This window comes from Electrophorus electricus, chromosome 23, assembly GCF_041902795.1.
Source record: "Electrophorus electricus isolate QZ-2024a chromosome 23, ASM4190279v1, whole genome shotgun sequence".
Taxonomy (NCBI): domain Eukaryota; kingdom Metazoa; phylum Chordata; class Actinopteri; order Gymnotiformes; family Gymnotidae; genus Electrophorus; species Electrophorus electricus.
The window spans coordinates 883,622-910,439 of record NC_137519.1 but is presented as its reverse complement, the minus strand read 5'-3'; the positions used below and the strand labels follow the sequence as shown (position 1 = coordinate 910,439).

Sequence of the window (26,818 nt, the reverse complement as noted above, 5' to 3'; positions counted from 1 at the left end):
ATGATTGGCTCCAGATCTCTATTGATCAAGCCAGAGGTAACATTGGCAATGAAAACTACCATTTAAAATGTATTTATAGTGAATTATATTTTTTTTATGTTAGAAAGAAATATTACAAGTTGAATAAATATTATTATAACACCTATGTTAAATTTAAATGCTTTCAGTTTATTTTAGCAATACTGTGATAATATCAATTTTCATCAATATCATGGTAGGATATTTTTGTATCACCCCATTACAGACTTTCCAGAGAAACAGAAAGTTTTGGACAGAGGTCCTTCAAGTGCTTCGTTACTTCTCATATATATATATATATATATATATATATGTGTGTGTGTGTGTGTGTGTGAAAATGATCTCAAGTGCTTCGTTACTTCTCCTATATATATATATATATATATATATATATATATATATATATATATATATATATATATATATATATATATATATATGTGTGTGTGAAAATTTTCTCAGTCCCATATTTGGTCTAACAAAACTTGCTTAAGCTTTTCCCCTTTTATAGTTGAAGTTACCAGTTTTTCAGTTTACTGCAGCACTTGGGTAACTGCAGAGCTTTATTAAAGGGAAGTTATTCACCCTCACTACTGTATATAAACTGAGGTTCCTGACTGAGTTCTTCAGTTCTTCTTTGCTCCATCATGCTTCTGTCTCTGGCCCTCGTCCTGCAGCTGCTGGACTTTAGTCCAGTGCAGAGCTACTCCTTAAAGGTGAGTTCACACTCAGGTGGTATTTTTAGTCAAAAATCAATTAATATATAGCATCCTTATTAGCTTCTGCATTTTGGAAGTCTACTACAGTGTACCGAACAAAAATCCCACCACCACAATGTCTTGAATGTTTTTCCTAAACCAGGCATTTCATAAAGAGAGCTCTGTAGAGACTGGTAAGGTGTTCTGCTTCAAAAATGTCTGTTTACAGATATTGCAATTTTATTATTGTAACATTAGAAACCACTACTGATAATGGAAATCCATAATATCATAATCAAATGTTCATTTACCAATAACAATTCCTCAGATAACAGCACTGAGCAGGACTATTTTTCAGTGTCTGCCATAATTGAACGAGCCAACAAGAATGTCGGTAAGTTATTTTTTATTCTGATGCTGCTAAAAAAAATATTAAATCAGTGCTATTAATCACTGTCTTGGTTTCATACTTCACTAAACAGAATGTGATTCCTTACCTACATTATTAACTACATTTTGTCAATTTTTATTTCCTGGTTTTATTGCACAGACCAAACCCTGGATGAATCCACAGTTTTGTTTGGTGATATAGCAGAATATACTGGCTTCCAGAATGCAGACCCATGCATATCTCGTGGGTGCAAATGGTCCAAACACAAAAAAGGAAAGGTTTATGTGCCCTATAGTATTTCCAACCAATACTGTGAGTGACACTTCTTACTTGGCAAAAATAAATAGTGTTTGAATAAGTGATATTTTGATAATCAACTAAAGAAAGTATTTTTATAAGTCACTCTGGATATGAGCATCTGCTATATTCCATACATGTAAATGTGCTCTGTCATCTTTACAGCAATCCGTGAAAAACAAATTATTCAAGGTGCTCTATACTCTTTTGCAAATACCACCTGCATACGATTCATACCTCGCTACAGACAACAAGACTACCTTCACATTAAGTCTGAATCAGGGTTAGTCAGCCGAGTCTTTTAACACTAAAGGCCTCTTTTCTAAGCAAGATTAATGATACTATAAAGACAAAGCCTCTTTACTGTAGAATCTCATTTAACAATGTAAGGCAAATGTAACAGTGTAAATGTACTGAAGACTTGGTCTACTCTATGTATAACAACAAGCCTGAACTAATTCTATTGTAATGTAGCAGTTGACAGCAAAGGAGGATTTCAATCCTTATCTGTTTGTAAATGATGTGATCTGCAGGTGCTACTCCTTTGTGGGCCGTAGGGGTGGAGAGCAGGTTGTGTCTCTACAACGCTTTGGGTGTGTCTATCATGGTGTTGTCCAACATGAGCTTCTCCACGCCCTCGGCTTCAACCATGAACAGACCCGCAGTGACCGTGATGTGCATGTCCGAATCCTCTACAAAAACATTATTCATGGTAAATGGTGTGGGAATACCTGAAACATTTGATCATAAATTCAAGAGAATGTTAATATGCATAAATTTGAAGATATAAATATGTATAAATGGAGGTGATTATTTTTGTATTTTATACTTATTTTAGGATCTACCAAACTTGGTGAGCAAATATGCATAATAATCTGTTTCCATCAGGCTTTCAAAGAACCAAAGGGGAACATATTAGCTTCAGTATTTCAGAATTGGTTAATTATGCTTAAAGATATTGCTACATGCATCTGCCTATATCTATGTACATATAAAACCACTTTATTTATGCTCTTAAAGGGTGTGTGCAGGATAAAAGTCTCCTTGCATGCCACTGAAATATTTCGAAAGATGCATTTTGAGTAACATTTGTATGTGTTTTAAACAATGTATTTCATATCATCATCATCACCACACTGCCATCATACTGCCATGTTGATTATTGGGACTTGAGTGCTCTTTTTGCTGGAAACAGACACAGTCATGTTGTCAGGTTGTTTTTATCTTTTTTTCTTTCGAATATAACATTCGTCTATCAAAGCTTTGGCATAACAAAATCTTCCACTATTAAAACATTACTGTTCCCCTTTTAAATTGTACTCATGTTTAAATTTAGAGTCCTCTTAAAGATACAAAGTAGTCATTCCTGGGAAATGACTCAAGCAAAGTATTCATATGTCTTGTAGGTGGGACCAAGAGTCTGTGTTGTGAGAGAGGTAAATAAGGGAAGACAGTACTAAAATATGTATTTGATCATAGATAACCCTAGCCATATGGTCAACTTATTTACAGGAATGGAACATAACTTCCAAAAATTCCAAACTAACAACCTTGGCACCCCATATGACTACAACTCCATCATGCATTATGGAAGGTAAACTACTGTTCACACATTCATTTCTTGCAATGTTTAAATATAACTTTGCTGCTAGATATAGCAGTTAAGATGCTAACTATAAATGTTGCTGATGAGATTTCTGTGGGTCCAGATACGCTTTCTCCAAGAACACGGAGCCAACCATCATTCCTATCCCAAACAATAATGTTGCTATTGGACGAGCCACTGAGATGAGCCGTGTTGACTTCCAGCGAGTTAATAAACTCTACTGCGGTTAATGTCTGAAAAAGGAGGTTTTGCTCATGTATGCCCCTAGAGGTTTTCAGAAAAAGGTTTTCAGAAAATTAGGATTAGTCCATAGAACCCCGGTTCCTTGTCTTGGACTTCAGTCACTCCAGTTACTAGACTGATGTAGCATTATATAACTAAAGTATTAAAAACTTTCAGGTCATAAATTTACTTTCTCTTAATGCCAGTTTGTAGCAAAAAAATATTTTCTGTTTTAAAATAAGTGTGAAAATAGCATTAGGAACTTACAGAAAAAAGTGTCTTAAAAGGTGAAATGGTGGGAATGGCTATTCTTAATAAACACTGCTTTAACACATCATGCATTTTGCTTATTATAATGTGTTTTCATTTATAAGCCATGATACAGTGGAAACATGGGAACATGGAAACATGAGACGCATACTGTTTAAGTGTAGTAAATTAAATGAAGTAGGCTCAGCTTGTTTAGCTGTACATAATAAGAAATTAGGTGTACATTACAAGACTGGGACTTTTACATTCAGAGACAAACTACACAACTCTCCAACTTGTAATTAGGAATCTTTAAGTCGCTGTGGTTTGTGCACTTGCTACATGACTTAATAGTAATGGGGGATAACACACTACAAGATGTTTCAGCCGCTGACAAGTCTGCCTGTTCAAGTTCGAAGAAATATATATATACAAAATATATTAACAATGTGTGTATATGTATATAAACACAATGTACAATGTATATATGGATATGTGTATGTACACAATGTACAATTTCAGCTTACAGATTTAGTGTCACATGGTGGTGGTGGTCCCCACAGTTAATCAGTTTCCCTGATTCAGGGCCTGAATGGCCTGTGGGAAAACCTCCTCTTCAGTGTCTCTCTATTGGTCTTCAGGGAGCGAAAGCACTTCCCTGACCTCAACAGAGAGAAGAGCCTATTGTTGGGATGGGTGGGGTCCTTCACAATCCTCCTGGCCTTGGTCTGGCACCGCTTGTAATAGATGGGCTGCAGGTCAGAAAGTTCCGTATGAGTGATGCACTCTGCTGAATGCACCACCCTTTGGAGTGCTTGTCTGTCCTGCTTGGTGCTGTTCCCAAACCAGACTGTGATGTTCCCCGTGAGGATGCTCTCGATAGTGCAGGTGTAGAAGTTCTGCAGTATCTTGGAGGGCAGTCTGAAATCTCTTAGGCATCTGTGGTGGTAAAGATGCTGACCAGCCTTCTTTGCCAGGGAGTTGGTGTGGCGGGACCAGGACAGGTCTTGCGAGATATGAACTCCAAGGTACTTGAAACTATCTACTCTCTCCACCGTGGTTCCATTGATCCTCCAACTGTCCTCCAAACTGCATTTTGTCACAAAAACACTGGCAAGAAATGACACAGAGAATGATGTCATACTACTTGCGAGATGGATTGTTGTTGCTTTCTCATCATAACCTGGTCACATTTTTCACACTACAGCATTTGAACTCACTGACAGGTCCAGATATTTAGCGTGTTAAACATTTTTCGGGACTCTGCAAGTGATTGGTGAGCCTCTCACCCCTGAGTGAACACTGATTTACCTCTGATCTGGAGCTTTTCTTGGCAACCCCCAAAACCTGTCAGTGAGCGCAAAATCAAGGCTACAATCATGTAGTGTGAATGAGGCATAACTGAAACAGTGAAGCACTCTCCCAGTCCCTCTCGGAAAAATCACACACATATTCACTTCTCAGAAACATACACACATGTTGACTTCAAACACCAGTAGGCTTGCTTGTTATTATCACCTTGTTTCCCAGCTCACAGTTGGCTGTAACCATGGTCCCCCCGCCCCTAACCACACCCTGCTGCCATTAACTACACCCCCACTTCCCAACTAGCATCACCCAAAGACATTTGTGAAAAGTATATTTTAAGTATTATATTAATTATAACTGTACATTATGTTCAACTGTCAGCCACTTATGGAATCTCCCGTATTAGATTTAACATCAGACATCAGTATATATGATAATTTTGCTTTATTCTTGTCACATTTCGCCTCTGTTAGCATCAAGGTTCACTTGGTAACCTGCCTTGTGTTCTTTTTTGGCTTTGCTTCCTGTTTTCCTTTCCTCGTTTCTTGTCTCTGCCCTTTATTTGTTTCAGCAGTTTCTTGTTATTGTAACGTGAAGCGATCACAAGGCAGATGCAAATGCTGAGAGGAGCAAGATTTATTATGGGCAAATCCAAAATCAGGCTCATAATCACAGTTTGGGGTCAATGAGCCAATATAAAGGGATACAGAGTCTACAGAGAGGGAGGAGACATGGGTGTGGCTACAGAGAGGGAGGCGACACAGGGGAGGCTCAGTTAAGTCTTACCTTATCTTGCCTTAAATTATAATGCTGTTTTCATTTTCAAAGACATATATATGCTATGAAAGATGTAGCTAATGCATAGCATACATTGCATGTGGCTACAGAAAGGGAGGAGTCATGGGTGTGGCTAAAGAGAGGGAGGAGCCATGGGTGTGGCTACAGAGAGGCAGGAGCCATGGGTGTGGCTACATTGAGGGAGGAGACATGGGAGTAGCTACATAGAGGGAGGAGCCATGGGTGTGGCTACAGAGAGGCAGGAGCCATGGGTATGGTTACATAGAAGGAGAAGCCATGTCTATGGCTACAGAGAGGGAGGAGCCATGGGTATGGCTACATTGAGGGAGGAGACATGGGTGTAGCTACATAGAAGGAGGAGACATGGGTGTGGCTACATAGAAGGAGGAGCCATGGCTATGGCAGAAGAGAGGGAGGAGACATGGGTGTAGCTACATAGAAGGAGGAGACATGGGTGTGGCTACATAGAAGGAGGAGCCATGGCTATGGCTGCAGAGAGGGAGGAGACATGGTTGTGTCTATAGAGAGGGAGGAGACACAGGGGAGGCTCAATTAAGTCTTAAAATGTAATGCTGTTTTGATTTTCAAAAATGTATATATGCTATGTAAGATGCAGCTAATATGTGTTAGCATACATGTTAATTGCATTTAGCACTACCTATCCTATAGCTACCTATATATCTAGCTAGCTAGCAAGCAAACACAGACACAGTCCAAGTTCAGATAAATATTAAATTATTTAGTCAGCTAACTAGCACTGCTGGGGCAAAGCAGAACCTTCAGCAACAATTGTTTATTGTATAAATTGCTTATTGCTCCTCAATTTATATCCACATCTTCCCACTTACAGCCTAAGCAGAGCAGCATGGGATCATTTAGGCAAAAAAGAAAATAACAAAATAGGATCCACTGTGTTGTTGCACAGCAGATCATGCTCCTGAGCAAGTACATCAAACCTGAACAAAGAACAACTCCTAAGATAAGTCCATCCCAATCACACTCCCACAGAGTCGCTAGATACAGAGCCGACACGTACGCTGATTAGGGTTGTGCTGTACATGCTCCCATTCATGATAATGCGATTTACAAGAATGTTAGGATTAAGCAACATTAGTTTCCTAATCATTCAGCCACACATTTAAATTTACAAACACTTATGCAGCATTGCAAAATATGCCCAGAACCATTTGCATTTCTTAAAAACATACTGTTAGAATAAAGATTTTCATACTGGTGACAAATGAGCCATTAGCAAGTATAATAGGTCAAGAAAGTTTTGCTGCAAGAATTTATAAACAAATTTGTGTTATGCTATTCTTAGAAAAAGGTATACAGTAACAGAGGAGAGGTGAACCCACTCTGTGAGTTCGTGTGGATACAGTAACAGAGGAGAGGTGAACCCACTCTGTGAGTTCGTGTGGATACAGTAACGGAGGAGAGGTGAACCCACTCTTTGAGTTCGTTTGGTCTCCTGCTCTGTAGCTGGGCTGCTGTTGCTCCATAAGCACTTCCACTCAAGTAGAGAAGAGGCCCACACATGCCCCTGCCCCACACATACAGGTGCCCACACATGTGCCTAGCCCTGTATCTCCCCCTCCCCCTTCCCATGCTCCTACTCTCCCCCTGCCACACCCTGCCTCTTGCCCCTCAGAAGTCATTTCTGGCTCCCAAGCTATTGGTTGAGAATATTGGAACATTCTTTTTGGCAAACCTGCGACATGCAAATAAACATATTGTATAAGCAGAAAGATGTATATGTCTGCACAAGCTGAATATTATGACTGTAATTGCTGACAATTTAGAAATTATGGTTACCTGTGACTTTATGAAGCAGGAGTGATGTGCAAGTGATGAACTCAAAATAATTGTACATAAAAGGCTCATCTCAGCAGATGCAGGCAGCAGGCCTGGCAGTGTCTCTACGATGGCAGCAGGCTTGGCAGAGTCTCTATGCAAGATAGGGACCATCAAATTAACACATTATCACAAAGCAGTTTTAAAAATGATTGGCTCCAGATCTCTATTGATCAAGCCAGAGGTAACATTGGCAATGAAAACTACCATTTAAAATGTATTTATAGTGAATTATATTTTTTTTATGTTAGAAAGAAATATTACAAGTTGAATAAATATTATTATAACACCTATGTTAAATTTAAATGCTTTCAGTTTATTTTAGCAATACTGTGATAATATCAATTTTCATCAATATCATGGTAGGATATTTTTGTATCACCCCATTACAGACTTTCCAGAGAAACAGAAAGTTTTGGACAGAGGTCCTTCAAGTGCTTCGTTACTTCTCATATATATATATATATATATATATATATGTGTGTGTGTGTGTGTGTGTGAAAATGATCTCAAGTGCTTCGTTACTTCTCCTATATATATATATATATATATATATATATATATATATATATATATATATATATATATATATATATATATATATATGTGTGTGTGAAAATTTTCTCAGTCCCATATTTGGTCTAACAAAACTTGCTTAAGCTTTTCCCCTTTTATAGTTGAAGTTACCAGTTTTTCAGTTTACTGCAGCACTTGGGTAACTGCAGAGCTTTATTAAAGGGAAGTTATTCACCCTCACTACTGTATATAAACTGAGGTTCCTGACTGAGTTCTTCAGTTCTTCTTTGCTCCATCATGCTTCTGTCTCTGGCCCTCGTCCTGCAGCTGCTGGACTTTAGTCCAGTGCAGAGCTACTCCTTAAAGGTGAGTTCACACTCAGGTGGTATTTTTAGTCAAAAATCAATTAATATATAGCATCCTTATTAGCTTCTGCATTTTGGAAGTCTACTACAGTGTACCGAACAAAAATCCCACCACCACAATGTCTTGAATGTTTTTCCTAAACCAGGCATTTCATAAAGAGAGCTCTGTAGAGACTGGTAAGGTGTTCTGCTTCAAAAATGTCTGTTTACAGATATTGCAATTTTATTATTGTAACATTAGAAACCACTACTGATAATGGAAATCCATAATATCATAATCAAATGTTCATTTACCAATAACAATTCCTCAGATAACAGCACTGAGCAGGACTATTTTTCAGTGTCTGCCATAATTGAACGAGCCAACAAGAATGTCGGTAAGTTATTTTTTATTCTGATGCTGCTAAAAAAAATATTAAATCAGTGCTATTAATCACTGTCTTGGTTTCATACTTCACTAAACAGAATGTGATTCCTTACCTACATTATTAACTACATTTTGTCAATTTTTATTTCCTGGTTTTATTGCACAGACCAAACCCTGGATGAATCCACAGTTTTGTTTGGTGATATAGCAGAATATACTGGCTTCCAGAATGCAGACCCATGCATATCTCGTGGGTGCAAATGGTCCAAACACAAAAAAGGAAAGGTTTATGTGCCCTATAGTATTTCCAACCAATACTGTGAGTGACACTTCTTACTTGGCAAAAATAAATAGTGTTTGAATAAGTGATATTTTGATAATCAACTAAAGAAAGTATTTTTATAAGTCACTCTGGATATGAGCATCTGCTATATTCCATACATGTAAATGTGCTCTGTCATCTTTACAGCAATCCGTGAAAAACAAATTATTCAAGGTGCTCTATACTCTTTTGCAAATACCACCTGCATACGATTCATACCTCGCTACAGACAACAAGACTACCTTCACATTAAGTCTGAATCAGGGTTAGTCAGCCGAGTCTTTTAACACTAAAGGCCTCTTTTCTAAGCAAGATTAATGATACTATAAAGACAAAGCCTCTTTACTGTAGAATCTCATTTAACAATGTAAGGCAAATGTAACAGTGTAAATGTACTGAAGACTTGGTCTACTCTATGTATAACAACAAGCCTGAACTAATTCTATTGTAATGTAGCAGTTGACAGCAAAGGAGGATTTCAATCCTTATCTGTTTGTAAATGATGTGATCTGCAGGTGCTACTCCTTTGTGGGCCGTAGGGGTGGAGAGCAGGTTGTGTCTCTACAACGCTTTGGGTGTGTCTATCATGGTGTTGTCCAACATGAGCTTCTCCACGCCCTCGGCTTCAACCATGAACAGACCCGCAGTGACCGTGATGTGCATGTCCGAATCCTCTACAAAAACATTATTCATGGTAAATGGTGTGGGAATACCTGAAACATTTGATCATAAATTCAAGAGAATGTTAATATGCATAAATTTGAAGATATAAATATGTATAAATGGAGGTGATTATTTTTGTATTTTATACTTATTTTAGGATCTACCAAACTTGGTGAGCAAATATGCATAATAATCTGTTTCCATCAGGCTTTCAAAGAACCAAAGGGGAACATATTAGCTTCAGTATTTCAGAATTGGTTAATTATGCTTAAAGATATTGCTACATGCATCTGCCTATATCTATGTACATATAAAACCACTTTATTTATGCTCTTAAAGGGTGTGTGCAGGATAAAAGTCTCCTTGCATGCCACTGAAATATTTCGAAAGATGCATTTTATATCATCATCATCACCACACTGCCATCATACTGCCATGTTGATTATTGGGACTTGAGTGCTCTTTTTGCTGGAAACAGACACAGTCATGTTGTCAGGTTGTTTTTATCTTTTTTTCTTTCGAATATAACATTCGTCTATCAAAGCTTTGGCATAACAAAATCTTCCACTATTAAAACATTACTGTTCCCCTTTTAAATTGTACTCATGTTTAAATTTAGAGTCCTCTTAAAGATACAAAGTAGTCATTCCTGGGAAATGACTCAAGCAAAGTATTCATATGTCTTGTAGGTGGGACCAAGAGTCTGTGTTGTGAGAGAGGTAAATAAGGGAAGACAGTACTAAAATATGTATTTGATCATAGATAACCCTAGCCATATGGTCAACTTATTTACAGGAATGGAACATAACTTCCAAAAATTCCAAACTAACAACCTTGGCACCCCATATGACTACAACTCCATCATGCATTATGGAAGGTAAACTACTGTTCACACATTCATTTCTTGCAATGTTTAAATATAACTTTGCTGCTAGATATAGCAGTTAAGATGCTAACTATAAATGTTGCTGATGAGATTTCTGTGGGTCCAGATAAATGTTGCTGATGAGATTTCTGTGGGTCCAGATACGCTTTCTCCAAGAACACGGAGCCAACCATCATTCCTATCCCAAACAATAATGTTGCTATTGGACGAGCCACTGAGATGAGCCGTGTTGACTTCCAGCGAGTTAATAAACTCTACTGCGGTTAATGTCTGAAAAAGGAGGTTTTGCTCATGTATGCCCCTAGAGGTTTTCAGAAAAAGGTTTTCAGAAAATTAGGATTAGTCCATAGAACCCCGGTTCCTTGTCTTGGACTTCAGTCACTCCAGTTACTAGACTGATGTAGCATTATATAACTAAAGTATTAAAAACTTTCAGGTCATAAATTTACTTTCTCTTAATGCCAGTTTGTAGCAAAAAAATATTTTCTGTTTTAAAATAAGTGTGAAAATAGCATTAGGAACTTACAGAAAAAAGTGTCTTAAAAGGTGAAATGGTGGGAATGGCTATTCTTAATAAACACTGCTTTAACACATCATGCATTTTGCTTATTATAATGTGTTTTCATTTATAAGCCATGATACAGTGGAAACATGGGAACATGGAAACATGAGACGCATACTGTTTAAGTGTAGTAAATTAAATGAAGTAGGCTCAGCTTGTTTAGCTGTACATAATAAGAAATTAGGTGTACATTACAAGACTGGGACTTTTACATTCAGAGACAAACTACACAACTCTCCAACTTGTAATTAGGAATCTTTAAGTCGCTGTGGTTTGTGCACTTGCTACATGACTTAATAGTAATGGGGGATAACACACTACAAGATGTTTCAGCCGCTGACAAGTCTGCCTGTTCAAGTTCGAAGAAATATATATATACAAAATATATTAACAATGTGTGTATATGTATATAAACACAATGTACAATGTATATATGGATATGTGTATGTACACAATGTACAATTTCAGCTTACAGATTTAGTGTCACATGGTGGTGGTGGTCCCCACAGTTAATCAGTTTCCCTGATTCAGGGCCTGAATGGCCTGTGGGAAAACCTCCTCTTCAGTGTCTCTCTATTGGTCTTCAGGGAGCGAAAGCACTTCCCTGACCTCAACAGAGAGAAGAGCCTATTGTTGGGATGGGTGGGGTCCTTCACAATCCTCCTGGCCTTGGTCTGGCACCGCTTGTAATAGATGGGCTGCAGGTCAGAAAGTTCCGTATGAGTGATGCACTCTGCTGAATGCACCACCCTTTGGAGTGCTTGTCTGTCCTGCTTGGTGCTGTTCCCAAACCAGACTGTGATGTTCCTCGTGAGGATGCTCTCGATAGTGCAGGTGTAGAAGTTCTGCAGTATCTTGGAGGGCAGTCTGAAATCTCTTAGGCATCTGTGGTGGTAAAGATGCTGACCAGCCTTCTTTGCCAGGGAGTTGGTGTGGCGGGACCAGGACAGGTCTTGCGAGATATGAACTCCAAGGTACTTGAAACTATCTACTCTCTCCACCGTGGTTCCATTGATCCTCCAACTGTCCTCCAAACTGCATTTTGTCACAAAAACACTGGCAAGAAATGACACAGAGAATGATGTCATACTACTTGCGAGATGGATTGTTGTTGCTTTCTCATCATAACCTGGTCACATTTTTCACACTACAGCATTTGAACTCACTGACAGGTCCAGATATTTAGCGTGTTAAACATTTTTCGGGACTCTGCAAGTGATTGGTGAGCCTCTCACCCCTGAGTGAACACTGATTTACCTCTGATCTGGAGCTTTTCTTGGCAACCCCCAAAACCTGTCAGTGAGCGCAAAATCAAGGCTACAATCATGTAGTGTGAATGAGGCATAACTGAAACAGTGAAGCACTCTCCCAGTCCCTCTCGGAAAAATCACACACATATTCACTTCTCAGAAACATACACACATGTTGACTTCAAACACCAGTAGGCTTGCTTGTTATTATCACCTTGTTTCCCAGCTCACAGTTGGCTGTAACCATGGTCCCCCCGCCCCTAACCACACCCTGCTGCCATTAACTACACCCCCACTTCCCAACTAGCATCACCCAAAGACATTTGTGAAAAGTATATTTTAAGTATTATATTAATTATAACTGTACATTATGTTCAACTGTCAGTCACTTATGGAATCTCCCGTATTAGATTTAACATCAGACATCAGTATATATGATAATTTTGCTTTATTCTTGTCACATTTCGCCTCTGTTAGCATCAAGGTTCACTTGGTAACCTGCCTTGTGTTCTTTTTTGGCTTTGCTTCCTGTTTTCCTTTCCTCGTTTCTTGTCTCTGCCCTTTATTTGTTTCAGCAGTTTCTTGTTATTGTAACGTGAAGCGATCACAAGGCAGATGCAAATGCTGAGAGGAGCAAGATTTATTATGGGCAAATCCAAAATCAGGCTCATAATCACAGTTTGGGGTCAATGAGCCAATATAAAGGGATACAGAGTCTACAGAGAGGGAGGAGACATGGGTGTGGCTACAGAGAGGGAGGCGACACAGGGGAGGCTCAGTTAAGTCTTACCTTATCTTGCCTTAAATTATAATGCTGTTTTCATTTTCAAAGACATATATATGCTATGAAAGATGTAGCTAATGCATAGCATACATTGCATGTGGCTACAGAAAGGGAGGAGTCATGGGTGTGGCTAAAGAGAGGGAGGAGCCATGGGTGTGGCTACAGAGAGGCAGGAGCCATGGGTGTGGCTACATTGAGGGAGGAGACATGGGAATAGCTACATAGAGGGAGGAGCCATGGGTGTGGCTACAGAGAGGCAGGAGCCATGGGTATGGTTACATAGAAGGAGAAGCCATGTCTATGGCTACAGAGAGGGAGGAGCCATGGGTATGGTTACATAGAAGGAGAAGCCATGTCTATGGCTACAGAGAGGGAGGAGCCATGGGTATGGCTACATTGAGGGAGGAGACATGGGTGTAGCTACATAGAAGGAGGAGACATGGGTGTGGCTACATAGAAGGAGGAGCCATGGCTATGGCAGAAGAGAGGGAGGAGACATGGGTGTAGCTACATAGAAGGAGGAGACATGGGTGTGGCTACATAGAAGGAGGAGCCATGGCTATGGCTGCAGAGAGGGAGGAGACATGGTTGTGTCTATAGAGAGGGAGGAGACACAGGGGAGGCTCAATTAAGTCTTAAAATGTAATGCTGTTTTGATTTTCAAAAATGTATATATGCTATGTAAGATGCAGCTAATATGTGTTAGCATACATGTTAATTGCATTTAGCACTACCTATCCTATAGCTACCTATATATCTAGCTAGCTAGCAAGCAAACACAGACACAGTCCAAGTTCAGATAAATATTAAATTATTTAGTCAGCTAACTAGCACTGCTGGGGCAAAGCAGAACCTTCAGCAACAATTGTTTATTGTATAAATTGCTTATTGCTCCTCAATTTATATCCACATCTTCCCACTTACAGCCTGAGCAGAGCAGCATGGGATCATTTAGGCAAAAAAGAAAATAACAAAATAGGATCCACTGTGTTGTTGCACAGCAGATCATGCTCCTGAGCAAGTACATCAAACCTGAACAAAGAACAACTCCTAAGATAAGTCCATCCCAATCACACTCCCACAGAGTCGCTAGATACAGAGCCGACACGTACGCTGATTAGGGTTGTGCTGTACATGCTCCCATTCATGATAATGCGATTTACAAGAATGTTAGGATTAAGCAACATTAGTTTCCTAATCATTCAGCCACACATTTAAATTTACAAACACTTATGCAGCATTGCAAAATATGCCCAGAACCATTTGCATTTCTTAAAAACATACTGTTAGAATAAAGATTTTCATACTGGTGACAAATGAGCCATTAGCAAGTATAATAGGTCAAGAAAGTTTTGCTGCAAGAATTTATAAACAAATTTGTGTTATGCTATTCTTAGAAAAAGGTATACAGTAACAGAGGAGAGGTGAACCCACTCTGTGAGTTCGTGTGGATACAGTAACAGAGGAGAGGTGAACCCACTCTGTGAGTTCGTGTGGATACAGTAACGGAGGAGAGGTGAACCCACTCTTTGAGTTCGTTTGGTCTCCTGCTCTGTAGCTGGGCTGCTGTTGCTCCATAAGCACTTCCACTCAAGTAGAGAAGAGGCCCACACATGCCCCTGCCCCACACATACAGGTGCCCACACATGTGCCTAGCCCTGTATCTCCCCCTCCCCCTTCCCATGCTCCTACTCTCCCCCTGCCACACCCTGCCTCTTGCCCCTCAGAAGTCATTTCTGGCTCCCAAGCTATTGGTTGAGAATATTGGAACATTCTTTTTGGCAAACCTGCGACATGCAAATAAACATATTGTATAAGCAGAAAGATGTATATGTCTGCACAAGCTGAATATTATGACTGTAATTGCTGACAATTTAGAAATTATGGTTACCTGTGACTTTATGAAGCAGGAGTGATGTGCAAGTGATGAACTCAAAATAATTGTACATAAAAGGCTCATCTCAGCAGATGCAGGCAGCAGGCCTGGCAGTGTCTCTACGATGGCAGCAGGCTTGGCAGAGTCTCTATGCAAGATAGGGACCATCAAATTAACACATTATCACAAAGCAGTTTTAAAAATGATTGGCTCCAGATCTCTATTGATCAAGCCAGAGGTAACATTGGCAATGAAAACTACCATTTAAAATGTATTTATAGTGAATTATATTTTTTTTATGTTAGAAAGAAATATTACAAGTTGAATAAATATTATTATAACACCTATGTTAAATTTAAATGCTTTCAGTTTATTTTAGCAATACTGTGATAATATCAATTTTCATCAATATCATGGTAGGATATTTTTGTATCACCCCATTACAGACTTTCCAGAGAAACAGAAAGTTTTGGACAGAGGTCCTTCAAGTGCTTCGTTACTTCTCATATATATATATATATATATATATATATATGTGTGTGTGTGTGTGTGTGTGAAAATGATCTCAAGTGCTTCGTTACTTCTCCTATATATATATATATATATATATATATATATATATATATATATATATATATATATATATATATATATATATATATATATATATATATATGTGTGTGTGAAAATTTTCTCAGTCCCATATTTGGTCTAACAAAACTTGCTTAAGCTTTTCCCCTTTTATAGTTGAAGTTACCAGTTTTTCAGTTTACTGCAGCACTTGGGTAACTGCAGAGCTTTATTAAAGGGAAGTTATTCACCCTCACTACTGTATATAAACTGAGGTTCCTGACTGAGTTCTTCAGTTCTTCTTTGCTCCATCATGCTTCTGTCTCTGGCCCTCGTCCTGCAGCTGCTGGACTTTAGTCCAGTGCAGAGCTACTCCTTAAAGGTGAGTTCACACTCAGGTGGTATTTTTAGTCAAAAATCAATTAATATATAGCATCCTTATTAGCTTCTGCATTTTGGAAGTCTACTACAGTGTACCGAACAAAAATCCCACCACCACAATGTCTTGAATGTTTTTCCTAAACCAGGCATTTCATAAAGAGAGCTCTGTAGAGACTGGTAAGGTGTTCTGCTTCAAAAATGTCTGTTTACAGATATTGCAATTTTATTATTGTAACATTAGAAACCACTACTGATAATGGAAATCCATAATATCATAATCAAATGTTCATTTACCAATAACAATTCCTCAGATAACAGCACTGAGCAGGACTATTTTTCAGTGTCTGCCATAATTGAACGAGCCAACAAGAATGTCGGTAAGTTATTTTTTATTCTGATGCTGCTAAAAAAAATATTAAATCAGTGCTATTAATCACTGTCTTGGTTTCATACTTCACTAAACAGAATGTGATTCCTTACCTACATTATTAACTACATTTTGTCAATTTTTATTTCCTGGTTTTATTGCACAGACCAAACCCTGGATGAATCCACAGTTTTGTTTGGTGATATAGCAGAATATACTGGCTTCCAGAATGCAGACCCATGCATATCTCGTGGGTGCAAATGGTCCAAACACAAAAAAGGAAAGGTTTATGTGCCCTATAGTATTTCCAACCAATACTGTGAGTGACACTTCTTACTTGGCAAAAATAAATAGTGTTTGAATAAGTGATATTTTGATAATCAACTAAAGAAAGTATTTTTATAAGTCACTCTGGATATGAGCATCTGCTATATTCCATACATGTAAATGTGCTCTGTCATCTTTACAGCAATCCGTGAAAAACAAATTATTCAAGGTGCTCTATACTCTTTTGCAAATACCACCTGCATACGATTCATACCTCGCTACAGACAACAAGACTACCTTCACATTAAGTCTGAATCAGGGTTAGTCAGCCGAGTCTTTTAACACTAAAGGCCTCTTTTCTAAGCAAGATTAATGATACTATAAAGACAAAGCCTCTTTACTGTAGAATCTCATTTAACAATGTAAGGCAAATGTAACAGTGTAAATGTACTGAAGACTTGGTCTACTCTATGTATAACAACAAGCCTGAACTAATTCTATTGTAATGTAGCAGTTGACAGCAAAGGAGGATTTCAATCCTTATCTGTTTGTAAATGATGTGATCTGCAGGTGCTACTCCTTTGTGGGCCGTAGGGGTGGAGAGCAGGTTGTGTCTCTACAACGCTTTGGGTGTGTCTATCATGGTGTTGTCCAACATGAGCTTCTCCACGCCCTCGGCTTCAACCATGAACAGACCCGCAGTGACCGTGATGTGCATGTCCGAATCCTCTACAAAAACATTATTCATGGTAAATGGTGTGGGAATACCTGAAACATTTGATCATAAATTCAAGAGAATGTTAATATGCATAAATTTGAAGATATAAATATGTATAAATGGAGGTGATTATTTTTGTATTTTATACTTATTTTAGGATCTACCAAACTTGGTGAGCAAATATGCATAATAATCTGTTTCCATCAGGCTTTCAAAGAACCAAAGGGGAACATATTAGCTTCAGTATTTCAGAATTGGTTAATTATGCTTAAAGATATTGCTACATGCATCTGCCTATATCTATGTACATATAAAACCACTTTATTTATGCTCTTAAAGGGTGTGTGCAGGATAAAAGTCTCCTTGCATGCCACTGAAATATTTCGAAAGATGCATTTTGAGTAACATTTGTATGTGTTTTAAACAATGTATTTCATATCATCATCATCACCACACTGCCATCATACTGCCATGTTGATTATTGGGACTTGAGTGCTCTTTTTGCTGGAAACAGACACAGTCATGTTGTCAGGTTGTTTTTATCTTTTTTTCTTTCGAATATAACATTCGTCTATCAAAGCTTTGGCATAACAAAATCTTCCACTATTAAAACATTACTGTTCCCCTTTTAAATTGTACTCATGTTTAAATTTAGAGTCCTCTTAAAGATACAAAGTAGTCATTCCTGGGAAATGACTCAAGCAAAGTATTCATATGTCTTGTAGGTGGGACCAAGAGTCTGTGTTGTGAGAGAGGTAAATAAGGGAAGACAGTACTAAAATATGTATTTGATCATAGATAACCCTAGCCATATGGTCAACTTATTTACAGGAATGGAACATAACTTCCAAAAATTCCAAACTAACAACCTTGGCACCCCATATGACTACAACTCCATCATGCATTATGGAAGGTAAACTACTGTTCACACATTCATTTCTTGCAATGTTTAAATATAACTTTGCTGCTAGATATAGCAGTTAAGATGCTAACTATAAATGTTGCTGATGAGATTTCTGTGGGTCCAGATACGCTTTCTCCAAGAACACGGAGCCAACCATCATTCCTATCCCAAACAATAATGTTGCTATTGGACGAGCCACTGAGATGAGCCGTGTTGACTTCCAGCGAGTTAATAAACTCTACTGCGGTTAATGTCTGAAAAAGGAGGTTTTGCTCATGTATGCCCCTAGAGGTTTTCAGAAAAAGGTTTTCAGAAAATTAGGATTAGTCCATAGAACCCCGGTTCCTTGTCTTGGACTTCAGTCACTCCAGTTACTAGACTGATGTAGCATTATATAACTAAAGTATTAAAAACTTTCAGGTCATAAATTTACTTTCTCTTAATGCCAGTTTGTAGCAAAAAAATATTTTCTGTTTTAAAATAAGTGTGAAAATAGCATTAGGAACTTACAGAAAAAAGTGTCTTAAAAGGTGAAATGGTGGGAATGGCTATTCTTAATAAACACTGCTTTAACACATCATGCATTTTGCTTATTATAATGTGTTTTCATTTATAAGCCATGATACAGTGGAAACATGGGAACATGGAAACATGAGACGCATACTGTTTAAGTGTAGTAAATTAAATGAAGTAGGCTCAGCTTGTTTAGCTGTACATAATAAGAAATTAGGTGTACATTACAAGACTGGGACTTTTACATTCAGAGACAAACTACACAACTCTCCAACTTGTAATTAGGAATCTTTAAGTCGCTGTGGTTTGTGCACTTGCTACATGACTTAATAGTAATGGGGGATAACACACTACAAGATGTTTCAGCCGCTGACAAGTCTGCCTGTTCAAGTTCGAAGAAATATATATATACAAAATATATTAACAATGTGTGTATATGTATATAAACACAATGTACAATGTATATATGGATATGTGTATGTACACAATGTACAATTTCAGCTTACAGATTTAGTGTCACATGGTGGTGGTGGTCCCCACAGTTAATCAGTTTCCCTGATTCAGGGCCTGAATGGCCTGTGGGAAAACCTCCTCTTCAGTGTCTCTCTATTGGTCTTCAGGGAGCGAAAGCACTTCCCTGACCTCAACAGAGAGAAGAGCCTATTGTTGGGATGGGTGGGGTCCTTCACAATCCTCCTGGCCTTGGTCTGGCACCGCTTGTAATAGATGGGCTGCAGGTCAGAAAGTTCCGTATGAGTGATGCACTCTGCTGAATGCACCACCCTTTGGAGTGCTTGTCTGTCCTGCTTGGTGCTGTTCCCAAACCAGACTGTGATGTTCCCCGTGAGGATGCTCTCGATAGTGCAGGTGTAGAAGTTCTGCAGTATCTTGGAGGGCAGTCTGAAATCTCTTAGGCATCTGTGGTGGTAAAGATGCTGACCAGCCTTCTTTGCCAGGGAGTTGGTGTGGCGGGACCAGGACAGGTCTTGCGAGATATGAACTCCAAGGTACTTGAAACTATCTACTCTCTCCACCGTGGTTCCATTGATCCTCCAACTGTCCTCCAAACTGCATTTTGTCACAAAAACACTGGCAAGAAATGACACAGAGAATGATGTCATACTACTTGCGAGATGGATTGTTGTTGCTTTCTCATCATAACCTGGTCACATTTTTCACACTACAGCATTTGAACTCACTGACAGGTCCAGATATTTAGCGTGTTAAACATTTTTCGGGACTCTGCAAGTGATTGGTGAGCCTCTCACCCCTGAGTGAACACTGATTTACCTCTGATCTGGAGCTTTTCTTGGCAACCCCCAAAACCTGTCAGTGAGCGCAAAATCAAGGCTACAATCATGTAGTGTGAATGAGGCATAACTGAAACAGTGAAGCACTCTCCCAGTCCCTCTTGGAAAAATCACACACATATTCACTTCTCAGAAACATACACACATGTTGACTTCAAACACCAGTAGGCTTGCTTGTTATTATCACCTTGTTTCCCAGCTCACAGTTGGCTGTAACCATGGTCCCCCTGCCCCTAACCACACCCTGCTGCCATTAACTACACCCCCACTTCCCAACTAGCATCACCCAAAGACATTTGTGAAAAGTATATTTTAAGTATTATATTAATTATAACTGTACATTATGTTCAACTGTCAGTCACTTATGGAATCTCCCGTATTAGATTTAACATCAGACATCAGTATATATGATAATTTTGCTTTATTCTTGTCACATTTCGCCTCTGTTAGCATCAAGGTTCACTTGGTAACCTGCCTTGTGTTCTTTTTTGGCTTTGCTTCCTGTTTTCCTTTCCTCGTTTCTTGTCTCTGCCCTTTATTTGTTTCAGCAGTTTCTTGTTATTGTAACGTGAAGCGATCACAAGGCAGATGCAAATGCTGAGAGGAGCAAGATTTATTATGGGCAAATCCAAAATCAGGCTCATAATCACAGTTTGGGGTCAATGAGCCAATATAAAGGGATACAGAGTCTACAGAGAGGGAGGAGACATGGGTGTGGCTACAGAGAGGGAGGCGACACAGGGGAGGCTCAGTTAAGTCTTACCTTATCTTGCCTTAAATTATAATGCTGTTTTCATTTTCAAAGACATATATATGCTATGAAAGATGTAGCTAATGCATAGCATACATTGCATGTGGCTACAGAAAGGGAGGAGTCATGGGTGTGGCTAAAGAGAGGGAGGAGCCATGGGTGTGGCTACAGAGAGGCAGGAGCCATGGGTGTGGCTACATTGAGGGAGGAGACATGGGAATAGCTACATAGAGGGAGGAGCCATGGGTGTGGCTACAGAGAGGCAGGAGCCATGGGTATGGTTACATAGAAGGAGAAGCCATGTCTATGGCTACAGAGAGGGAGGAGCCATGGGTATGGTTACATAGAAGGAGAAGCCATGTCTATGGCTACAGAGAGGGAGGAGCCATGGGTATGGCTACATTGAGGGAGGAGACATGGGTGTAGCTACATAGAAGGAGGAGACATGGGTGTGGCTACATAGAAGGAGGAGCCATGGCTATGGCAGAAGAGAGGGAGGAGACATGGGTGTAGCTACATAGAAGGAGGAGACATGGGTGTGGCTACATAGAAGGAGGAGCCATGGCTATGGCTGCAGAGAGGGAGGAGACATGGTTGTGTCTATAGAGAGGGAGGAGACACAGGGGAGGCTCAATTAAGTCTTAAAATGTAATGCTGTTTTGATTTTCAAAAATGTATATATGCTATGTAAGATGCAGCTAATATGTGTTAGCATACATGTTAATTGCATTTAGCACTACCTATCCTATAGCTACCTATATATCTAGCTAGCTAGCAAGCAAACACAGACACAGTCCAAGTTCAGATAAATATTAAATTATTTAGTCAGCTAACTAGCACTGCTGGGGCAAAGCAGAACCTTCAGCAACAATTGTTTATTGTATAAATTGCTTATTGCTCCTCAATTTATATCCACATCTTCCCACTTACAGCCTGAGCAGAGCAGCATGGGATCATTTAGGCAAAAAAGAAAATAACAAAATAGGATCCACTGTGTTGTTGCACAGCAGATCATGCTCCTGAGCAAGTACATCAAACCTGAACAAAGAACAACTCCTAAGATAAGTCCATCCCAATCACACTCCCACAGAGTCGCTAGATACAGAGCCGACACGTACGCTGATTAGGGTTGTGCTGTACATGCTCCCATTCATGATAATGCGATTTACAAGAATGTTAGGATTAAGCAATATTAGTTTCCTAATCATTCAGCCACACATTTAAATTTACAAACACTTATGCAGCATTGCAAAATATGCCCAGAACCATTTGCATTTCTTAAAAACATACTGTTAGAATAAAGATTTTCATACTGGTGACAAATGAGCCATTAGCAAGTATAATAGGTCAAGAAAGTTTTGCTGCAAGAATTTATAAACAAATTTGTGTTATGCTATTCTTAGAAAAAGGTATACAGTAACAGAGGAGAGGTGAACCCACTCTGTGAGTTCGTGTGGATACAGTAACAGAGGAGAGGTGAACCCACTCTGTGAGTTCGTGTGGATACAGTAACGGAGGAGAGGTGAACCCACTCTTTGAGTTCGTTTGGTCTCCTGCTCTGTAGCTGGGCTGCTGTTGCTCCATAAGCACTTCCACTCAAGTAGAGAAGAGGCCCACACATGCCCCTGCCCCACACATACAGGTGCCCACACATGTGCCTAGCCCTGTATCTCCCCCTCCCCCTTCCCATGCTCCTACTCTCCCCCTGCCACACCCTGCCTCTTGCCCCTCAGAAGTCATTTCTGGCTCCCAAGCTATTGGTTGAGAATATTGGAACATTCTTTTTGGCAAACCTGCGACATGCAAATAAACATATTGTATAAGCAGAAAGATGTATATGTCTGCACAAGCTGAATATTATGACTGTAATTGCTGACAATTTAGAAATTATGGTTACCTGTGACTTTATGAAGCAGGAGTGATGTGCAAGTGATGAACTCAAAATAATTGTACATAAAAGGCTCATCTCAGCAGATGCAGGCAGCAGGCCTGGCAGTGTCTCTACGATGGCAGCAGGCTTGGCAGAGTCTCTATGCAAGATAGGGACCATCAAATTAACACATTATCACAAAGCAGTTTTAAAAATGATTGGCTCCAGATCTCTATTGATCAAGCCAGAGGTAACATTGGCAATGAAAACTACCATTTAAAATGTATTTATAGTGAATTATATTTTTTTTATGTTAGAAAGAAATATTACAAGTTGAATAAATATTATTATAACACCTATGTTAAATTTAAATGCTTTCAGTTTATTTTAGCAATACTGTGATAATATCAATTTTCATCAATATCATGGTAGGATATTTTTGTATCACCCCATTACAGACTTTCCAGAGAAACAGAAAGTTTTGGACAGAGGTCCTTCAAGTGCTTCGTTACTTCTCATATATATATATATATATATATATGTGTGTGTGTGTGTGTGTGTGAAAATGATCTCAAGTGCTTCGTTACTTCTCCTATATATATATATATATATATATATATATATATATATATATGTGTGTGTGAAAATTTTCTCAGTCCCATATTTGGTCTAACAAAACTTGCTTAAGCTTTTCCCCTTTTATAGTTGAAGTTACCAGTTTTTCAGTTTACTGCAGCACTTGGGTAACTGCAGAGCTTTATTAAAGGGAAGTTATTCACCCTCACTACTGTATATAAACTGAGGTTCCTGACTGAGTTCTTCAGTTCTTCTTTGCTCCATCATGCTTCTGTCTCTGGCCCTCGTCCTGCAGCTGCTGGACTTTAGTCCAGTGCAGAGCTACTCCTTAAAGGTGAGTTCACACTCAGGTGGTATTTTTAGTCAAAAATCAATTAATATATAGCATCCTTATTAGCTTCTGCATTTTGGAAGTCTACTACAGTGTACCGAACAAAAATCCCACCACCACAATGTCTTGAATGTTTTTCCTAAACCAGGCATTTCATAAAGAGAGCTCTGTAGAGACTGGTAAGGTGTTCTGCTTCAAAAATGTCTGTTTACAGATATTGCAATTTTATTATTGTAACATTAGAAACCACTACTGATAATGGAAATCCATAATATCATAATCAAATGTTCATTTACCAATAACAATTCCTCAGATAACAGCACTGAGCAGGACTATTTTTCAGTGTCTGCCATAATTGAACGAGCCAATAAGAATGTCGGTAAGTTATTTTTTATTCTGATGCTGCTAAAAAAAATATTAAATCAGTGCTATTAATCACTGTCTTGGTTTCATACTTCACTAAACAGAATGTGATTCCTTACCTACATTATTAACTACATTTTGTCAATTTTTATTTCCTGGTTTTATTGCACAGACCAAACCCTGGATGAATCCACAGTTTTGTTTGGTGATATAGCAGAATATACTGGCTTCCAGAATGCAGACCCATGCATATCTCGTGGGTGCAAATGGTCCAAACACAAAAAAGGAAAGGTTTATGTGCCCTATAGTATTTCCAACCAATACTGTGAGTGACACTTCTTACTTGGCAAAAATAAATAGTGTTTGAATAAGTGATATTTTGATAATCAACTAAAGAAAGTATTTTTATAAGTCACTCTGGATATGAGCATCTGCTATATTCCATACATGTAAATGTGCTCTGTCATCTTTACAGCAATCCGTGAAAAACAAATTATTCAAGGTGCTCTATACTCTTTTGCAAATACCACCTGCATACGATTCATACCTCGCTACAGACAACAAGACTACCTTCACATTAAGTCTGAATCAGGGTTAGTCAGCCGAGTCTTTTAACACTAAAGGCCTCTTTTCTAAGCAAGATTAATGATACTATAAAGACAAAGCCTCTTTACTGTAGAATCTCATTTAACAATGTAAGGCAAATGTAACAGTGTAAATGTACTGAAGACTTGGTCTACTCTATGTATAACAACAAGCCTGAACTAATTCTATTGTAATGTAGCAGTTGACAGCAAAGGAGGATTTCAATCCTTATCTGTTTGTAAATGATGTGATCTGCAGGTGCTACTCCTTTGTGGGCCGTAGGGGTGGAGAGCAGGTTGTGTCTCTACAACGCTTTGGGTGTGTCTATCATGGTGTTGTCCAACATGAGCTTCTCCACGCCCTCGGCTTCAACCATGAACAGACCCGCAGTGACCGTGATGTGCATGTCCGAATCCTCTACAAAAACATTATTCATGGTAAATGGTGTGGGAATACCTGAAACATTTGATCATAAATTCAAGAGAATGTTAATATGCATAAATTTGAAGATATAAATATGTATAAATGGAGGTGATTATTTTTGTATTTTATACTTATTTTAGGATCTACCAAACTTGGTGAGCAAATATGCATAATAATCTGTTTCCATCAGGCTTTCAAAGAACCAAAGGGGAACATATTAGCTTCAGTATTTCAGAATTGGTTAATTATGCTTAAAGATATTGCTACATGCATCTGCCTATATCTATGTACATATAAAACCACTTTATTTATGCTCTTAAAGGGTGTGTGCAGGATAAAAGTCTCCTTGCATGCCACTGAAATATTTCGAAAGATGCATTTTGAGTAACATTTGTATGTGTTTTAAACAATGTATTTCATATCATCATCATCACCACACTGCCATCATACTGCCATGTTGATTATTGGGACTTGAGTGCTCTTTTTGCTGGAAACAGACACAGTCATGTTGTCAGGTTGTTTTTATCTTTTTTTCTTTCGAATATAACATTCGTCTATCAAAGCTTTGGCATAACAAAATCTTCCACTATTAAAACATTACTGTTCCCCTTTTAAATTGTACTCATGTTTAAATTTAGAGTCCTCGTAAAGATACAAAGTAGTCATTCCTGGGAAATGACTCAAGCAAAGTATTCATATGTCTTGTAGGTGGGACCAAGAGTCTGTGTTGTGAGAGAGGTAAATAAGGGAAGACAGTACTAAAATATGTATTTGATCATAGATAACCCTAGCCATATGGTCAACTTATTTACAGGAATGGAACATAACTTCCAAAAATTCCAAACTAACAACCTTGGCACCCCATATGACTACAACTCCATCATGCATTATGGAAGGTAAACTACTGTTCACACATTCATTTCTTGCAATGTTTAAATATAACTTTGCTGCTAGATATAGCAGTTAAGATGCTAACTATAAATGTTGCTGATGAGATTTCTGTGGGTCCAGATACGCTTTCTCCAAGAACACGGAGCCAACCATCATTCCTATCCCAAACAATAATGTTGCTATTGGACGAGCCACTGAGATGAGCCGTGTTGACTTCCAGCGAGTTAATAAACTCTACTGCGGTTAATGTCTGAAAAAGGAGGTTTTGCTCATGTATGCCCCTAGAGGTTTTCAGAAAAAGGTTTTCAGAAAATTAGGATTAGTCCATAGAACCCCGGTTCCTTGTCTTGGACTTTAGTCACTCCAGTTACTAGACTGATGTAGCATTATATAACTAAAGTATTAAAAACTTTCAGGTCATAAATTTACTTTCTCTTAATGCCAGTTTGTAGCAAAAAAATATTTTCTGTTTTAAAATAAGTGTGAAAATAGCATTAGGAACTTACAGAAAAAAGTGTCTTAAAAGGTGAAATGGTGGGAATGGCTATTCTTAATAAACACTGCTTTAACACATCATGCATTTTGCTTATTATAATGTGTTTTCATTTATAAGCCATGATACAGTGGAAACACGGGAACATGGAAACATGAGACGCATACTGTTTAAGTGTAGTAAATTAAATGAAGTAGGCTCAGCTTGTTTAGCTGTACATAATAAGAAATTAGGTGTACATTACAAGACTGGGACTTTTACATTCAGAGACAAACTACACAACTCTCCAACTTGTAATTAGGAATCTTTAAGTCGCTGTGGTTTGTGCACTTGCTACATGACTTAATAGTAATGGGGGATAACACACTACAAGATGTTTCAGCCGCTGACAAGTCTGCCTGTTCAAGTTCGAAGAAATATATATATACAAAATATATTAACAATGTGTGTATATGTATATAAACACAATGTAC

The 26,818-nt window shown here is 38.5% G+C and overlaps 4 protein-coding genes across 4 annotated transcripts; all 4 read left to right on the top strand.

The window, feature by feature from the left end:
• The first annotated feature begins 585 nt into the window (after nt 1–585).
• Nucleotides 586–3,566, top strand: LOC118240448 (low choriolytic enzyme-like). Its single transcript, XM_035520971.2, has 8 exons — nt 586–734; nt 880–910; nt 1,045–1,110; nt 1,267–1,419; nt 1,570–1,687; nt 1,938–2,116; nt 2,917–2,998; nt 3,114–3,566. The coding sequence occupies exons 1-8, from the start codon at nt 666–668 to the stop codon at nt 3,238–3,240; spliced, it is 825 nt and encodes a 274-aa protein (XP_035376864.2). The 5' UTR covers nt 586–665; the 3' UTR covers nt 3,241–3,566.
• Nucleotides 3,567–8,174: 4,608 nt separating this feature from the next.
• Nucleotides 8,175–11,153, top strand: LOC118240449 (low choriolytic enzyme-like). The gene is made up of 8 exons (XM_035520972.2): nt 8,175–8,323; nt 8,469–8,499; nt 8,634–8,699; nt 8,856–9,008; nt 9,159–9,276; nt 9,527–9,705; nt 10,470–10,551; nt 10,701–11,153. The coding sequence occupies exons 1-8, from the start codon at nt 8,255–8,257 to the stop codon at nt 10,825–10,827; spliced, it is 825 nt and encodes a 274-aa protein (XP_035376865.2). The 5' UTR covers nt 8,175–8,254; the 3' UTR covers nt 10,828–11,153.
• A 4,682-nt stretch (nt 11,154–15,835) lies between these two features.
• Nucleotides 15,836–18,816, top strand: LOC118240416 (low choriolytic enzyme-like). The gene is made up of 8 exons (XM_035520708.2): nt 15,836–15,984; nt 16,130–16,160; nt 16,295–16,360; nt 16,517–16,669; nt 16,820–16,937; nt 17,188–17,366; nt 18,167–18,248; nt 18,364–18,816. Exons 1-8 carry the CDS (start codon nt 15,916–15,918, stop codon nt 18,488–18,490), a joined length of 825 nt encoding a protein of 274 aa, XP_035376601.2. The 5' UTR covers nt 15,836–15,915; the 3' UTR covers nt 18,491–18,816.
• A 4,660-nt stretch (nt 18,817–23,476) lies between these two features.
• On the top strand, nt 23,477–26,425 carry LOC118240417 (low choriolytic enzyme-like). Its single transcript, XM_035520711.2, has 8 exons — nt 23,477–23,593; nt 23,739–23,769; nt 23,904–23,969; nt 24,126–24,278; nt 24,429–24,546; nt 24,797–24,975; nt 25,776–25,857; nt 25,973–26,425. The coding sequence occupies exons 1-8, from the start codon at nt 23,525–23,527 to the stop codon at nt 26,097–26,099; spliced, it is 825 nt and encodes a 274-aa protein (XP_035376604.2). The 5' UTR covers nt 23,477–23,524; the 3' UTR covers nt 26,100–26,425.
• The last annotated feature ends 393 nt before the right edge of the window (nt 26,426–26,818 follow it).

Coding starts and splice junctions, on each gene's coding strand:
- LOC118240448 (XM_035520971.2), top strand. CDS start 666: ATGCTTCTGTCTCTGGCCCTCGTCCTGCAGCTGCTGGACTTTAGTCCA. Junction 735..879: donor TGCAGAGCTACTCCTTAAAG/GTGAGTTCACAC, acceptor TTCCTAAACCAG/GCATTTCATAAAGAGAGCTC. Junction 1,420..1,569: donor TAGTATTTCCAACCAATACT/GTGAGTGACACT, acceptor TCATCTTTACAG/CAATCCGTGAAAAACAAATT.
- LOC118240449 (XM_035520972.2), top strand. CDS start 8,255: ATGCTTCTGTCTCTGGCCCTCGTCCTGCAGCTGCTGGACTTTAGTCCA. Junction 9,277..9,526: donor CACATTAAGTCTGAATCAGG/GTTAGTCAGCCG, acceptor TGTGATCTGCAG/GTGCTACTCCTTTGTGGGCC. Junction 10,552..10,700: donor TCCATCATGCATTATGGAAG/GTAAACTACTGT, acceptor CTGTGGGTCCAG/ATACGCTTTCTCCAAGAACA.
- LOC118240416 (XM_035520708.2), top strand. CDS start 15,916: ATGCTTCTGTCTCTGGCCCTCGTCCTGCAGCTGCTGGACTTTAGTCCA. Junction 16,361..16,516: donor ACGAGCCAACAAGAATGTCG/GTAAGTTATTTT, acceptor TTTATTGCACAG/ACCAAACCCTGGATGAATCC. Junction 17,367..18,166: donor CTACAAAAACATTATTCATG/GTAAATGGTGTG, acceptor ACTTATTTACAG/GAATGGAACATAACTTCCAA.
- LOC118240417 (XM_035520711.2), top strand. CDS start 23,525: ATGCTTCTGTCTCTGGCCCTCGTCCTGCAGCTGCTGGACTTTAGTCCA. Junction 23,770..23,903: donor AGAGAGCTCTGTAGAGACTG/GTAAGGTGTTCT, acceptor ACAATTCCTCAG/ATAACAGCACTGAGCAGGAC. Junction 24,976..25,775: donor CTACAAAAACATTATTCATG/GTAAATGGTGTG, acceptor ACTTATTTACAG/GAATGGAACATAACTTCCAA.